Raw genomic sequence first — 18,422 nt, forward strand, 5'->3', positions numbered from 1 at the left:
TTTCTCAAAACAAGTGAACACTGAGCTATATACGGGCGAACTATAGCGTATATATACACATATGTGAATGTGACCGCATGTTTGGTTATCTTGTGCCTCTCTCGGGAGCTGTAACTCACGGCTTCAAAACTCTGCGTTCACTTGTACACGATACGATGGGGTTTATTTAATAATTTACTATTACATACGATTATAATAGTTTTAGGATTGAGGGGAATGTGTTTAATTTACGTTAACTTTACTGTTGGCATTGTAGGATTTTTTTTTTTTAAATGCCTTGTAAGCCGACCAGCATACGGCCCACCTGATGGTGAATGGTTTCCGTCGCCCATGGACTTCAGCAATGCCAGGGACAGAGCCAAGCCGCTGCCTACTGCTTAATACTCTCCACAAGCCTCGTTTGGAGAAGAACATGTCATAGCGCTCGGGAAACACCGTGAAGGGGAGCTCATTCCATAGCCGGAAGGTACGTGGCAAAAAAGACCTCTGGAAATGCACTGTGGATGACCGCAGTGGCTCCAGGTAGTCTGGATGAACTCTACTCCGGTGGCGGGCGGTGCGATGGTAAAAACGAGATGCCGGTATCATCTCGAACAATTCCTCAGAGCACTGCCCATGGAACATACGGTACAAAATAATAATCTATACTAATAACATAAACAAGAAAATGATTCTGTGTGTTTATTAATTTTTCACGCCCAAAATGCTGAAGAGATTTTGACGAAATTTGGTATGAAAATAGTTTGAAGTCTGCGAAAGAATATAGACTACCTTTTGTCTCATTGTTAAGCACGAGTCTCTGCCCACGCGATATAAAGCATAGTCTATGTAAATTGCGATATAAATAGCATTAATAGACTGTGGATGGAAAGCTACTAAATTAAAGATTGGACATCTTCTCTATGTTAATAGAACAAGTTATTAATTGATGCGGATTTGTGTAAAAGATAAGCCTCATACTCTACATATCTGTGCTAACATAGTTGGAGGAATAATTTTCTTTTAAGTTTCAATGTATTTATAATAAATTTGGAATGTAATTATTACTTGTTCTGCGTGTCTAATTAATATTACATGATGTAAGTGTGTTTTTTTGGTGTTTTTGCTCGATAAATACTTCAATTTTTATGTTAGACACAACCTGAGAATTTTATTTGATGCACTTTGTGTTTTATTTATAGCTAGTCAGACTGTCATGTCCCTCTAAAATTAATATTTTTATTGACTGGGTTAATTTAAGATACTCGTATTTAATGTTAAAGCGCAGTGTTAAAGTGCTAAGCTTCAATTGACGGTAAACACATTCTAATGCGCGTCTTTACATTCTAGGTTCAGACAGTCTTTTGCTGTATGAGTTGAGAATTCGATTTCACGACCTTGTCTCAAAGTGATAAGGCGAGTTATATGGATTTCGGTAATTATTTAAGCTGAAGTGGATCTATCGTACTAGTGATAATAGTTTTATATTTTAAACTAGATGTTGGGGATACAAATGCAACCTATACTAATAGTAAGGTTTTTTTTAATGCACACGACAATCTGCCTGTGTATTCTTTGGGTCATTGATGAAGGCGACGATTTGTAGTCATTAAAATTTCATTATACCTTTCCCTTTTTTTCTGTTTTCATAAACAATTTAGATTTGGATAATTCTCGATCTACAATATTTAATGGTGCAGCAGAAAGCAAAGTTCCCGCATTCGTATCAACTAAACAAATGGTAGATCCACCACATTCGTACGGGGTTCGTATTGCAAAACAATGTGCGCCGTGTCCGCTGGGAGCGATATATCAGACGTTACTGAAGCCGCCGACCCTGACGTTTGTAGTGATGAGGGAGCCGGCCCGTACTCTCCAAGCCGTGAGGATTAATCTGTATTTGATCTGTCTATGAATTGTGTAATCTATGTTCACTGATACTCGCGGTGCGCTTTTCAAGTTCGTCTTTCGGGTGAATGTAATTCGATCTAATTAAAATTATAGTTTTTTTTTTGGTCAGGAGGAAATCGTCGGACTTCCGCCCTCCACTGCGGATGGAGGACGAGCATATCGGAGTCGAACTATAACCTCCTGTTGTTCAACAACCCACGTCCAAACCTCGCATAAGACAGAACTCATGAATAGGCAAAGGGGGAGAGTGAAGCGTTTATTGCGGAGCACATCTCTCCCATCACCCTCCCCCTCGGGACCCCGGACCGGTGGTCGCCGGCGCCTCAACCACCAGCCCTCTCGGCCCAGGCGGGTATTAATTTTTCTGCGGCTTAACGGCTGCCTCACTCTTCATACCGAAATTACTGCTTCACGGCAGAAATAGGCGGGGTGGTAGATACCACTACCCGTGCGGACTCACAAGAGGTCCTACCACCAGTAAGCGGAAGGCACTTCGCGGCTAAATCACTATTAACTGTGATACCAGCGTGAGCTTACAGTAAGCCCCACCCAAAGTAGACCCATTTCAACAAACAATTAATTTTCATATCCAACCAAAATTCAAGTTTAAAACGTACATCACATCGACGATCCCAAGGGACTACTCACGCTCCAGTTCGACCTAAGATTTATTGTAGTTATTAAAACTGCCCTTAAGAGGGCCTTGAACTGCACTAAAGCTTCACCGCGCATGGGTATGTCTAACTGATAACTAATGTTATCTGTACGTCGACCATAAGCAGCGGGCCGTAATTAGTTCAGTCTAAACATTATTATCGATGCATTAGTCCTTGGTGTGATCGGAGAGAGGAATGTAAGCAGTAATACACCCCGATTTATATGCAAAAGGAATGAAATCAACAAATCAACCTTGGATTTTAGTCATACCGTCCCAAAGTTTTGCTAGTCGCTAACTGTTTTAAATAACTAACGTTTTAAATAACTTAAATTAAAGAGTTGAAAGCGTGTTAAAAAAACATCTAACATTAAATTTTATAAAAAAAACTAGATCGATTTGTTGAGTCCACTGTTTGTAAATTCACTATCCTCATTATTCTGTTAGCCTACGTTTACAAACAGCTCTGTTAACAGAGGAAATGGTAGAAAAAAATATTTGTTATAATTGATTTCTTTTCGATTTAATCCCTTTTTTTATAAATAAACACTTCACAAATCAGAGACTTATAAATACTTGAATACGATCTTCTTATATCTTCTGGATTATGCTCCACAAGTTACCGGGAGCGTTGAATTTTTTTCATAGCTCTCAGGGTAAATGACCCAATTATTGCTTGGGTGATTTCGAATATTTGAACATCCTATAGAATTCAATTGGGCTGCTAACTCTGATTAAATCTAAAACTATTGCTGGTTAAAGAATGCGTTCGACCTTATTTCTCAATGTAAATGAAACAAAATGAAAGCATCCTTCTTGTGTTTTTTGATGCTGAAAAAACGCCTTCCTCCAACCCCCGGCTCGGCGTCGTCGGCGGCACGGTGCCAATAGGGAAGAAGAGCTCTTTCTCTCCCATTGCGCCACCTTCTTCCTTTTGCGAGATAGTGGACTCACAGAAGCCGAGCATCGCCTGCCAGGATACGTCTCTGGCGAGCATCGTTGCCATCCTATTATTGCGTCAAGGACGCGGCGCTGCTCCGAAAACCCCTCCAGCCACTCCAAGTCGGAGTTGTGGTGGGTAAGCTTGGACATCTCCAAACTAAACATGAGCTATCAGCATGATTTTCCTATCGGCCGCCGAGTATAGAGCTTTGTGGGCTGTGTAGTCGAGAGCAGAGAGGATCTGGTCGCAACAACACATCAGGGCCCCTACCTCGTGGTCTTCTTCCATTCTGTTTGCCAGTCATCGTTTCTGACAATATGGCGAAAATATTCGAGATCTTTCCGCAGGCAGATAGTAACACAGCCCTGTCTGTATCTTGAGTTCTTGCTGTATTAACACGCACGTGCGACCTGCTGTCCAAAGAATCTTACCTAAAAACAATAACAAAAGGCACAGCAAATCTTATTTCAATTCCTTGAATTGTAATAAAATTCGGATCAGAGATACTCAACGAGGCTTAACTAGATACGTCTAACAAGTCTCCCGGGCCCCCGAAAGTGTACACAGCGTTTCAACCATGACGCGCGGTTTAATTTTATGCTACATTAATGGTGCCGGAGGGCTAAACCACTTTTTAATAGGGTTAGTTACGGCGCCCCCTTTCTCAGGATTAGCAATATGTTATAGGTTTGTCTCGATAGGATTATCTCCTATTGCAGAGTTAATTCTTTGTTTATTTGTTAGGCTGACCTTTCGAGTAAAATGTCGAAGTGTTTTATACTTTGTAATAGCTGTATAGTAGTCGTCTTTCAATAGGTTTATTAAAGGATATTTTATGTAGTAAGTAGTTCGAAGTGGATGATATTAAGGATTTTGTTATTCAGCTGTCGAAGCTTTATTTAATTACGATGCAAATTGATACATATCGACTTTATTAAGCACGAAGCTTAGGAACGAATTAATCTAATATTAATGTAATTATATTAGGTATACCTAATAATAATATCTAAAGTTTTCTTTGATTAATTACAATAGGACAAAAATAAACACCATTTAAGTTCAATTTCTATTATGTTAAAAGTCTTAAGAATATGAATTTGGATTTTTTTTTTAATTGTAAATAAACAACCAGTACATTTAAAAAAAAGGTACCACATCAGACCCATAGAAAAAAGCAATTAAAATACATTCACTACACATATTGGAGCGTTAAATTTGTTTATTGTTTTTTTTAAAAGTAAAAAAACGTGGGTGACATTTTTTGTTCAAATCCCACGCAAAAAGTTATTTAGTCATTTATTAGGCTGAATCAATTCGTTCCGGTGCCTTCTGGAAAACAATGGCGCATAAAAATAGTTTTATTAATAACGGTACAATATAAATTATGGGATGATATCATGTTTTAACATTAAAAACTATTAGAAAACTATCTGAGCCTTGACAAAAAAAAAACAGAAATTAAAATACATAATATAGAATGGATAAAACTGAGTTGACTTTATGTAAAATGTAGCTATATTTATTTTATGACGATAATAACTACAAGTGACTATTGAATTATGCTAGAAATTTGTTGTCTTAAATATAGTCATTTCACTTAGAAGGAACTTAATTTCGGAATATTTTTTGAATTCTTTGCATAGCGTTCTCATACATTGTGTATATCTTATGCAAAGCAGGTTATGTAATTTTTTATTTATTTAAACATTAAGCTTTACCTAACTTCATTACACGTCCCACATCGTGGTTGGAGGCGTCCGGATAGGGGTCGGGGTGCAGTTGAAGTACCTCGGCCTCGTGTTGGACAGCCGGTGGGCTTTTCGTGCTCACTTTGCGGAGCTGGTCCCCCGATTGATGGGGACGGCCGGTTCTTTGAGCCGGCTGCTCCCGAATATTGGGGGACCGGATCAGGTTGTGCGCCGCCTCTACGCGGGGGTGGTGCGATCGATGGCCCTGTACGGTGCACCTGTGTGGGCTGAGCCGCGCAACCGGGCCACTATGGCTCGGTTTCTGCGCCGGCCGCAGCGCACCGTTGCCATCAGGGTCATCCGCGGATATCGCACCATCTCCTTCGAGGCGGCGTGTGTTTTGGCGGGGACGCCGCCATGGGAGCTGGAGGCGGAGTCGCTCGCTGCCGACTACCGGTGGCGCAGCGAGCTCCGTGCTCGGGGCGTGGGGCGTGTCCCCGAGAGTGAGCTGAGGGCGCGGAAGGCCCATTCTCGGCGGTCCGTGCTCGAGTCGTGGTCGAGGCGATTGGCCAACCCCACGTGGGGGCTACGGACCGTCGAGGCGGTTTACCCGGTCTTTGATGACTGGGTGAATCGTGGCGAAGGACGTCTCACCTTTCGTCTGGTGCAGGTGCTGACCGGGCACGGATGCTTCGGGAAGTACCTGCGCCGGATAGGGGCTGAGCCGACGACGAGGTGTCACCATTGTGGACACGACCTGGACACGGCGGAGCATACGCTCGCTGTCTGCCCCGCTTGGGAGGTGCAGCGCCGTGTCCTGGTCGCAAAGATAGGACCTGACTTGTCGCTGCCTGGCGTCGTGGCGTCGATGCTTGGCAGCGATGAGTCATGGAAGGCTATGCTCGACTTCTGCGAGTGCACCATCTCGCAGAAGGAGGCGGCGGGGCGAGTGAGGGAAAGCTCTCCTCACTACGCAGAAACCCGCCGCCGCCGAGCAGGGGGTCGGGACCGGGGTCGTATCCGTGACCTGGCCCCCTAAGAGCTAGGGGTCCCACCCGTTTTGTGCGGGGAGAGACCCAGACGTGGGGTGGCGTGCTTGCACGCTCACCCGCAATAGGAAGCCGGGTGATGGCAGACCGCGTTCCCCCGACCGCTCTGGGGGAAGGTGTAACGCGGCGCCATCAAAGCGGGCTCTCGGCCCGCTGAACGAGGGAACCGGTGGTCGTTTCGCTGGCGGCCACCGGTCCGGCGTCCGTGGGACGGTGGGATGGATGTAATGTGCTCTGCGTCAACCCTGTCCCGCCGTTTCAATAGCCCCGACTGGGCTCCGGCCCGGTCCGAGGTAGGGCGCCGGTTGTGAGCGGCAGGAGTTTTTAGTGAGGTTCAAATCCGGCGATTTTCTCCTGTGGAAAAAAAAAAAAAAACTTCATTACACGTGGGATGTCCAGCGACTTCTTCACATACCGCTCTCGTGTTTTGTGTATAATCTATGCTCATGTTGTTATGGCAATGTTATCAGGGTCAAATTGAACGACATGATTCTTATAAAAAACTGATAAAGATATCCTGAGGTCATCTATTTGACGTTTCATTCGACACGTGTTCTTTTTTCAGTTTTAAAAGTTTTTTATCTTATTTTTTTTTGTTTTGAGGGAACAAATTTAATATTTCTGCTATTCATTTTTAATTTTACACCTTCTTAACTTTCATAGAAATAAACAAATACTATCACATAAACAGATACTGTTTTTAGTAATTTATTTAGACTAGAGGTCCCGCTGTAGTCGAAATTCGACTATAATTAATTGGAATTGTAAGTTTTTACACTATTATGATTATATTTTATACTTCTGTAATCACAAATTTCACCAAGACTACACTATAAAAATATTAACAAAGACAAACAATATTTAATCTATTCTCAATTTGACAACAGACGTCAAGAACAAAAGTTTGACAATAAATAGTACCTATGCATGCGTGTGTGCGTCAAATACATGGTATGTAGTGTGTGTAATATTTTCTTTATTGATTTAATGCATCTTTTATGTATTATTTAAAAAAAAAAATTAGCATAGTGCACTTCTTCTCTATATTCTCTATAAGTGTGGAAAATTTCATACTCCTCCGTCCGCGCAATTTTCGTAAAAAGGGAAACAAAGTTTTTGCTTCACGTATTAATATATAGATAATTTCGGTGTTATCGTATTAAACTAAGTACCTACATTACAAATATTCGTAATACTCTCTATATATGTATAATAAGTCTTTGGGTCCTGTAGCATAATCTTGTCCCATAGTATAGTCCTATGTAATCCTGTTTTGGAACCAGTTGACCGTGTCAGATTTGTTACCGTAGAATAATTCGGAGCTAATAATTGTTATTTTGTTTATTACATATATGTTTTCGTTTGAGCATCACAAAAAACATCTAGGTTTTTATGAAAACTACATTTAAAAGATAGGATTCGATTTAAAATTAGTGTTGTAATTTCAATAATATTTCGCTACAGTGATCGAGGGTTACAATAAAATCAGAATTTCTCTCAACGAATGCCTGTGAAATTAATTAAAAAATCAACACAGAAGCAACCCTAGGGCAGGCCTAGTATCTTTATAATATTGCTATAAAGCATCTATCAATTGTCTTTTAAGTTTCCGTCGGACCCTTAATCTCATTCGAGTCCAGAGACACATTGATAACTATTATATACCTGATCCGTTCTAATACTCTCGGGCCAAGTTAGAGTATCACGACCGATAAACCGCTAAACTAAAGGACATATTGGCCCGAAATCACACAAGTCTCCCGTGACCGATTCCTAGAAGGGGTGAGCACGAAAAGATTACGCTGTGAAAAAAAAAAAGGTAAACATAAAAAAAAAAGCGAATCGAATTTGACAAATGCATGTTTTGGGGGCACGCGACACGCGATCTGACACGCGCTGCGCTAACGTCGCCATACGAGTGTGTGTGTTTTTCGGTGAAATCAAGAATTTTAATGGTGTTTCACGCAGTTTTAACGCTTCGTATGTTATACGGTTAACAGCCTACACCCCTGAACCTTGTCACACTTGCTAACATAGCTAAACATGCGATTAAGAAAAAGGAAATGCGATCGTATACGTTTGTGGTAAGGTTGAATATTGAATCGCTTTGAAAACATTAAGTTTTTCATCCGTAAAGAGTAACAGTAGTTACACTTAATTTCCGATACGTTTCGTGATTCTCATCCGCCAAGTTCATCACTTAAGTATGCCTCTCAATTCCGTTATTATGAAACTATATACACAAATCTGACATCTATTGTTGTTTATTTGTTGCTTTAATTTTTATGGTTAACTAGCGACCCGCCCTCGCTTCGCTTCGGAAACTGTAATTTGAAGATTTAAGCATACATAGGGACAGACAGATATAGGGACAGAGAAAGCGACTTTGTTTTATACTATGTTGTAGTGATGTTATGTATTGATGTGATGTATGTTCTTTACAGAACCTATTACGAGCGTATGCCAAGTAAACTGCTTGCTTCTGCAATATTAAATGATTGAATGGCGTGATTTTATAGAGTGCAGTTAGGCATAGCTGGATTTGTAAACCGTAGAACTATTGAGCGGGTGTACAACAACAGATCTCTGTAGTCGTATAAATGTGTGAGTTAGGAATTGTGGTGTTTTGTAATGTAGTATCTTGACTTTTAGGGGCCGCACCGGTAGCGAGATTATGAAGGGGACGATGATAACTAGCTTTTGGTGCCACGATTAATTAAATTCAATTATTATTATTACACATTCGTAGTAGCATCCACGTTATGAGGTTTACGGGCACTGTTAGCTCCCAGTCCGTCTGAACTCAACTTATCTGCCCGTTCGGCCAATACAAAGACTTTTGTCCCTACCTGGCCTACCCATTTTACTGGTGGTAGGACCTCTTGAGAGTCCGCGCGAGTAGGTACCACTACCCTGCCTATATCTGCCGTGAAGCAGTAACGCGTTTCGGTTTGAAGTGTGGGGCAGCCGTTGTAACTATACTTGAGACCTTAGAACTTATATCTCAAGGTGGGTGGCGCATTTACGTTGTAGATGTCTATGGGCTCCAGTAACCACTTAAAATCAGGTGGGCTGTGAGCTCGTCTAACCCATCTAAGCAATAAAAAATAAAAACCTGCTTACTTAGGCTCAATCTGAAAGGATTTGCCAACACTGGCGTTATCAAGACTTCTACCACCGGATCGGAATCGCGACCCACTGAGAAGATCCAACGAGAAAGTCAACGGGTTGTGTCTATGTGACAAAAACTTCCTAGTTCACTCATGAACACACTCATTCAAACCGACAGCTGTACAATGTATCAAAAGTTAACCGAGTACAAAAAGCGTCTTACTATTTTTATTTTTAAACACAAAGTCACTCCCTACTGGGCGTGTGAGGAAATGGCCCTTGAAATTGGCTGCCAGCCGGTTGCGTTTTGCGCACCTTGCGACTTGACTAATACTCATTATTACGTGAGTTTTTTTTTTTGGGGGGCTCTTGTCACTTATTTTGTGTAACGAGATCCTTATTAGAAATGTTAAATTCGGTGCCAATGTCCTCTGTAATAGGACCATTTATTATTTGTTATTGAATTCACATATTTTTTTTTTTTTTTGGAACGAATTTCCTTATGGGACGATGCGGACGGGGAGAAAACGTCCGTAACGTAAGATTTTTATTAGTTATGTATAGTCTTAGTATGATGGCTATACAGTGTCTAATGTATAGTCTACGTGATGACGGTTATTATTATTATTCATATAAATAGCTGTTTCTTTGTATATTATTATTATAATATAGCTAATGAATTTAAAACAGGATCGGAATAACGACCCGCTGATAAACCCAGCTGGCTGATGTTATGTGTTAGGTTTCACATCGAACTCCTTCTCCTTGTGCTTAAGCTGCAGGTGTATCTTCAAGGACCTTTCTAGAGCTAAGGAGAAGCTCAGCAGGATAAAGGCGGTAAAGATCTACCTGTCAATAGACTCCGGTAAATGCCCACGATCACGTGAGCTCTTCGTGATGGGCTTTTCTTCCGTCTGTCTACGCTTATTAGAAAGAAAAAAAACACACAATGTTAAACATGTATGCGGCCACATTAATCAAATTGTCACTTTTTATTCAACTATCTGAGAAAGCGATGCAATTAATACTCTATTGTAACAATTATGCAATTAATAATTGTTCGTGTCGTGTACAAATGCAACATAGTTGCGTTAAAAGGTCAAAGCTGTATTGAGTCATTGAGGAAAACATACACATGCTATGTTTTTTTTTTTATATTCACTCAGTCTTGCATTTAATTTGGGGACTAAAGAACCAAATTAAAGGGAAATGAAAAATCAATCTATCTTCTATCTTTATATGTGTGTTCATAAGTCATTCAATCGATTGTGAAGAAACTGGATATACTTATTACGCAGTTGTAGATGGTGATCCAGGGAAGGTTGAACTATAGTAAATATATTAATTATAATTAATACCACTAATGTACCACATGCGGCAAGTTTATAGTATCAAGAAATCAATGCTATTCATACAATTAGCGATATTCGAAACGGAGCGGGTTCTACTGGTTAAATAATAAAAGAAAATAAATGTAACATACAATAAAATGTGTCATTGTTTTTTTTTTTTTTTTATATAGAATTTCAGCGGTCGTCTTCTTTAGCGTTTTTCTTTTTTGATATACTTCTTGTAGGGTTCAAAATGCTCTGTGACGGATGGACCTTTCTTAGTTGGTTCATCTTCTTTTTTTTTAACAAGCGACACGATATTCTCTGCTAAGCAGAAAACCGTGGCTGCAATTGACCCTGTATTGGAGGTACACCAAATGCCGCAAAGAATTGGTAGTCCGAGATGTAAAGTAATCGTGGTCTTAACGATAAGAAGCCTAGTATAATTCGTCTTGAGCGATCCGAATGTGCCGGTGTTCAAATCAAGCATGCGTATATATTTTTTTCCTGAACTAGGTATTTAACACGTGCTCTCGATTTTCTTTCACTATGAAGGTATAGTACCTATCGTAGTAAAATAAATAATAAGTTTAAAATCTTATTGTTTTTCTTTCGATACAATATATGAAAAAGTTGAGAAACGCTGGATTTATATCGTTTCTAATAATAAACAAACTCCCGCAGCATGTGTTAATTGAGATATTTATTGGAAACAAACAAAGAGCCTTGCGATGGTTATTGTGTCCTTAAAGTCATATCACACCCTCGATTCGTTGAAGATCTTTAAAGTGGAATTCGCAATGCAGTTTTGTTTGTACAAAACAATTTGCTTTTGTCGATTCTGCATTGAACGAGTTGGTTTATTTAACTGTCTCTAAAAGAGGGCGCGCTTGTTGATAATTTATGTTTGTGCCATTCAAGCCAGAGCTCCCCACGCGACCTACCCTTTATTGATGTACTTTTGACTGCCCGTGATTTCTGTTTATTAACCCTTTTAACTTTGTTATCATTGTTTGTTGCGTTGTTCAGTAAGAATACTTTGTTTGTTATTGAAACTATTTTACAACGGCTTTATCTCGCATGGCGGTGGTCGTGATTTACGAATACTGAAAAATGTATAATATTATTATTCGAAACATCAGTAATAATATAATAACACTAAAATGCGTTAAAATAGTTTTAATTATTCGTACGGTTCGTGAAAACTAAAGAAAATAGTATAATACTTTGTTAGTTATATGTAAATAGCTTATAGATAGCAGTGATAAATACAAGAATAGAAAACATTCTATGTTCAAATGTTATTTTAGAGGAATTGTTTTCTTTCGTTGGTGGCCTATGGGAATATAACAGCTGGTATCTTGGACTGGTTGATGAGCTCACGGGCTCAAACAGAGAATTACTAACACTGGCCCTAGCAAGAGCAATGCTTCGCAGAATCTTCGTGGATACCGATGTCCATTAAAGTTGCAAATCTTAAAGTTGCTAGTCTGTACTAATATAATCAACATGAGTATCTCCGATTTTGACGAAATTTCCACGCTTCCGAATCCGCTGCCGGAAGGCTAGTTATTATAAAGCGACTGCCCATCCATTTGAACCGGAATTTTCTACGGCAGAAATAGGCAAGATCATTTCCGTGCCGTATGAAAGTTGGACAAATAAATATCGAATCCTCTTTGGTCGTAATACAATTTATGAACAGGCCGAAAAAAGAAAGATTGCCGTTGATTAAAAATTAATATGTTTTTAAAAATAGAACTTTAACAATGAATTGTACTTTTTTTTTGTAAATCTTATTGCCGTTCAAGCACTTCACCCATTTGCCCGTAACAAGGTTTTATTTTGTCATAGATTATCTCGTTCTTAGCTCGGAAGATGTCCGAGTAAACTGTCAAGATAAACATTCAAAATCGGATCGGTCATAGTTGCGTTTCGTGTGACTAATCGATTTCGTATAAAGCACATTTTTTTGTTGGAGCAAGAAATACGGCAATTGTTTTTGCTTCGCCACCGACCGACGCGAAAACTCGGACGGTCACAGTCGCTACCCGCTTTCCAAATTTGAATATCTTCGCCATATTTTTTTTTGTTTTTTTCTTTTTTTTTTTAAACTAAATTGGACCTTGCTAATGTTTCGTTTGGCTTGAGAAGTGGTTTTGGGTATTGCGTAACGCTGACCTTTTTGGTTTTAACGTGATTATTTGTTATTTTAAAGATTCATATTTGTAGTAAGTATTTTTTATATTTTTTTATTTCTATTCACTATGGTGCCTAATTGTATGACTGCGGAAAATATGGTTTGTATTTTTTTAGACAGCTTACCTACTTAAAAGCGGTATGTATGTCAACTCATTTTTTTATTTAATTATTAACATAATGCGACAAGTAATCCAACGAACATTAAATAAATTAAGGAATTGAAAATAATAATCATTCTATGTCGCTGGTTTGATAAGAAAATTCTACAAATATGTACGTGTTTACTGGAAAACACGTATCACTCAATGAATGATTTAATTAGCTCTCGATAGACGTATTCAACAAATTAATCATTAACATAAATAATGTATGTGTTAATATTGTAATCAGGACGTTGACTGTTTGAAGAGCACTCACTTATTGACGTACTAATAATTCACAACAATTCCAAGGATAATGTCACGAAGATATTAATAACAAATCGAATTTAGAATCGAAGCCAATCCGACAAAGATTTACGAAAATCAATTTATTTATTTAAAAAAAAAAACATCTAGAATTGTTACATCTATCGGTCCCGCTGCAGAGGCGTACGACCCGAGAAACTAGTTTGTATAAATAATAACTTAACACATTACCATTGTAATTTATTGCGTCTCGAAAAAAAAAAAAAAACACATCTATTGATATATCTATTATGATTGAAAAAAAAATAAAGAAAAAAAAAACGAAGTAGGAATACGCATCATAAAACCGAAACGAAAAACACAAAGAGCTCGATGCATCGAAGCATGCGTCATCTACAAAACATTTAACATCCTAATTTCGTGGGTAACACCTCAGCGCCAGTGCCGACAAAAGAATCGATATAATCTGTATTATAGACAGCGGAGCAGAGTCCGCGCACAGCGGGCGACCTTCCCGCGCATTTTCGAACTTACATTTGGATTATGCTCGTTATCCTCTTAGCACCTTACCCGACGTTTATTTTTTTATTAATACATAATTTATTCAAACGAGAACTCGGGAATATTTCGGGAATAATACGTTCGATATTACAATGGCGATATATTACGAGTGGAAGGATGTGTAGGGCTTGAACGAAGGAATGGTCATCATTTCATTACTCGTTTAGAATCACAGTGAAAATGAATCGATACGATGTTTTAATAAGTTTTTTTTTTATATTGCATTATTGATGTCTTACGATGATTAATTAAACTTATCGGTTGATTAGCGTTTTGTTTAGCTATCAGCTCTGAAATAACATTAACTTTTGAATTATTTTATTTGGTTGTTACTTTTTGAATGCATTGCTAATCCTGCACCGATGCTTTTATAGTACTGTTTTTAATTGTACCGGTCGTGACTTAGCGACGGTTGTGAGTTGACCGATGCGATTGATAACTGAAAGACAATCAATTGAGAACGTTTACAAATTGTTTCCTTTTTGTGTTTTAGATTTCATCAATTTTGCCTTTTTTTATTGCTTAAGTGAGCGGACTAGCTCACGGCTCACTTGATGTTAAGTGGTTACCGGACCCCATAGACATCTACAACGTAAATGCCGCCACCCACCTTGAGAAATGAATTGTAACTTTTAACTGCTCTGCCCTTCAAACCAAAACGCATTACTGCTTCACGGCAGAAATAGGCGGGGTGGTGGTACCTACCCACGCGGGCTCACAAGACGTCCTACCACCAGTAATTACGCAAATTCAATATCATTTTGCGGGTTTGATTTTATTACACGATGTTATTCCTTTACCGTGGAAGTCAATCGCGAACATTTGCTAAGTACGTATTTCATTGAAAAAATTGGTACCGGTAAAAATGCACCGGACGTCTTATCCTTTAGGCCACGACGACTTCAATACAATACATTTACAGTAAGGTAACAACATATATTAGAGTCCGTACAATGATCGAAATCGGACAATAGTCATTAAATAGGCACACAAGCATGTAAAAATATAAACAATTATTACCTGGAACACCATTATCAGCGCGTGTCCTAAGCGACTAATATACATGCATTATTTTAGAATTAACTTAACCCGGCCAAGATTTATCGGTGCTTTGTTGGATATTAATAAATTTTCACCGTTTGAATTGGACTTATTTTACTATTTTCATAATTGATTTAATTTATTTATGCGTAACAATTTTTTTTGTTTTAAAATAGATATTAGTTTTGTAAAATTTAACGCGGCGTATTTAAAAAAATAACTTTCCGAATGCCGATTTGTTTCCCTACTTATTCGCTGGTAAACGAAAGGACCATTCCAGCTTTTCGTGGACTGACAGGTGGGCTCACGGGCTCATCCTGAGAGAATTTACTAAGACTGGCCCTAGCAAGAGCAGTGCTTTGCAAAATCTACCAGCGGATTGGAATCGCGATCCACTGAAAAGATCCGACGAGTCTTAGTCAATTGAAAGATTACTGGTGGCCCGGAGGCCTTTCCTGTTTCACCAGGACAGGTGGGCGAGCAGAGGCTCAGCCAGGAGGAGTGGGATTTGCTAACAACTGCCCGAGCGCCTCCGAAGGAGACCTAACAACTCAAGAGCAATTGCTTCGCGAATGAATCTACTATCGGATCGGAATCGCGACCCGCTGAGAAGATCCGGCAAGAAAATCAGCGGGCTATTCTTATATTGCGAACCACATACATACATACCGCGTTCGTTCATTCGACCGGAAAAACATTAACATACAATCACGTAATAAGTCATCTATTACGTCGTAAAGAAAACCTTTTTATTCTCACATTCCGATAAATAAATAAGCGAAGCTGTAATTGGAAACTAATTTTTTATAATTACAATATTTATATGTGAGATTTTCTCATACTTTTTGTATATACTTCTTTTATTTATAAGCGCTTTATGTAGTTGAAACGGCAACAATTGTGCTTTGAAACGGGTTTGCGATTTACCGGCTTAAATTTATAACTGAAAATCGAACATTGCCATTCATATTTTAAATTTATAACAAAATTAAAAACTATCTGATTCAAATCTTTAAACTAACCTATGAATTTTTAATAGAGCAGGTATGTACCGTACTATGACTTTGCATTTTTAAAAGTACAACACTGGTTAGTGTGTGTTGCTACTGAATAAAAAACCTCCACAGTAAATATCGCGCGAAACCATAAAAGAAAAAGAAACAAACATGGCCACTATTTAAAAAAATATATTGTATTCTTATTATTTCTATTAGTAATAGTCTTCTATTCTATCTATTTTAATGAGGTGACTCCTTCTTAAGGGCTTCCTGAAATCGTATGTCTATTTTTCACAGCATTTTTTTTATTAAAAAAGTAAAAAAAATTGCCGCGTTTCAAATCTATGTATATAGTTTCTACGACAAATACAATGAATTGACATTTTCGAATGTAGTAATTTATTTATGCATTGAATCTATTTATAATAGTACTTCTATTAGAAAATAGTTATGTAGTATGTATTTATTGTAATAGTGTATTGGTGCAGTAGTAACCTTACTTGATATGTTCCCGTCGGAAAATAACGCCATTTTTTTTTTCGAAAAACAACTTTCAACTGAAACCGTTTTTTTTGTAATTATAAAACATTGACAATATTTAAGACAGATACAATTGATATTTATAGTTTGAGACAAGTGCTTAATTTTCAGTCATCGAAGAAAATTAATTGAAGGCATAAACTACAACGTAATTAAATGAAATTAGGATCGCGTGTACACAAACCATAGTTTGAGTTTATGTTTTTTTTTTTTTTAAATTGCGAAAGAACTCTAGGAATCGATTTCATAAGATTATAGATCTATCACTGTTCACAGATCGCCGATACACAAAACCTTTTTAATATCTCAAGGCCGGCTCGTCTCTTCGCAACCGGATACCTTTGCAAAATCTAAATAACCAAATTTGTTAAGAAACCGTGAAGCGAACGATTTTTTACGGTGTTTTTTTTTTTGGCGATTTCTATTAATCCGCCGAACGGGACCGCAGTTCTGTGGCCGATTTTATTCAATTTAATCGTGATTTATTTTCGATTTAATCATTTTCGGCGCTTTGTCGACAACAAAAAGTAAGAATGAGCCGTTTGCCGTTCGAATTCACTTTTTATAGTTGTCAAAGCAAACGGCCCCACAACAACTACTTACCTAACGCTAAAATGCTATGCGCTACGGAAGTTTTATTCTGTTGTCAACTGATTAATATTGAGAGATGTTTTATATTTTTTGCTAATGAATTAACTTAGTTAATCTTGGTACTTAATTAGAACGAGCGCTTGAAATTGACACGTTACAATTGAAATAATTTTTGTTGAGGCCTAAATCGAATTAAAGTTAACGTGCCCCCTAAATTCTTAATAAGCTGCATATAAATAATTTATCACACACCTTTACTGCTTCCTCCGTCCTCGTTGGAGTCTTCGCTGGGCGGTCCGTGTGGAGCTCTTGTAGGTAGCGGATGTGGTAGTCTTGGTCTTGCCAGGAACGGTGGAGGTACACCGAAAAAGGGTAGGAAGGGTGGCCAAGGCGGTCGGGGAGCGAGCTGCGCCGCGGCCGCCGCATACAGTTGTAGCGGCGCCGGCAGCCCGCCCTCTAGCACCATGCCGCCGCCGCCGCCGACCCGCGCGCCCTTCGATATCTTGACTGCCGATAGCGCGGAAGCCAGCACACCGCTCACCGACGGAGCACTGCGCTTCTAACATTCTCGATTGTCATTTTCGGTGCATACATACGTACGTACATACGCGACGAAATGTTTTATTTTTTTTCAATTTTTTTTTCTATTCACCAAAAAAAATCGGCAAAGGGTTATTTATTATTGATGATACAATCTAACATTCTCGATTGTCATTTTCGGTGCAAACATATGCGAGGAAATGTTTTTTTTTTTTTCTATTCACGACAAAAAACGGCAAAGGTTTATTTATTATTGCGAATACAAAAATAAATAATAATAATCACCAGCACTGATTTATGTTCATGTCACTGTGAGTCCGGATGATCGGCACGTTTACATACGGTTCGCAGTCTGCCGCGGGTGCATGAGTGTGGTCGCCTCGTGACGCGCCAGGCCCGGCACTGAGATGGCGCGCCGGCCGCTGGGCGGAGCGTCGGCCCCCGGTCCCCCACCCGACCACAAATTAATTCTCCGCCTCCTTCATATTATAGATTTATTCTTCCGACGGTACATCGCCCACGGCTGCTAAACGCTTTCGAACCTTATGCCGCAAAGTTACAGATCTGTATTGAATAACGGGTTGTAAATTAAGGGCAGACATGCATTGACTTAACTGTGCCGCAGACGACAAGCGATCTCGATTGAAAGCGAGCTCTGTGTCGTAGGGACAGAGCCTATTTTTCTGTACAGTCTTAACCGACTTTGGATTTATAGGTTTCCTATATGTTTGTGCAGGCTTGTGGGGTTTTCATAATCTTTTTTAGCCGCATGGCGTTGTGAGAGTACATATAGGTAGATACAGTTGAAAGATTCTTCAATATGTCACTGTATCTAATGTAAACATACATGTACATATTTATTTGACGCCGTCTCA

At 39.0% G+C, this 18,422-nt stretch overlaps 1 protein-coding gene across 1 annotated transcript in view; it reads right to left on the reverse strand.

Annotated features, from left to right (window-relative positions):
• LOC101740529 (homeobox protein unc-4) overlaps nucleotides 1-17,969 on the reverse strand; it is a 62,164-nt gene extending 44,195 nt beyond the window's left edge. Inside the window, exon 1 of the mRNA XM_004921896.5 lies at nucleotides 17,260-17,969. Within this exon, the coding sequence (XP_004921953.1) occupies nucleotides 17,260-17,473 (214 nt within the window). The 5' untranslated portion in view covers nucleotides 17,474-17,969. The remainder of the gene's footprint in view (nucleotides 1-17,259) is intronic.
• Between the last annotated feature and the right edge of the window lie 453 nt (nucleotides 17,970-18,422).

This window comes from Bombyx mori, chromosome 17, assembly GCF_030269925.1.
Source record: "Bombyx mori chromosome 17, ASM3026992v2".
In the NCBI taxonomy this organism is placed as follows: domain Eukaryota; kingdom Metazoa; phylum Arthropoda; class Insecta; order Lepidoptera; family Bombycidae; genus Bombyx; species Bombyx mori.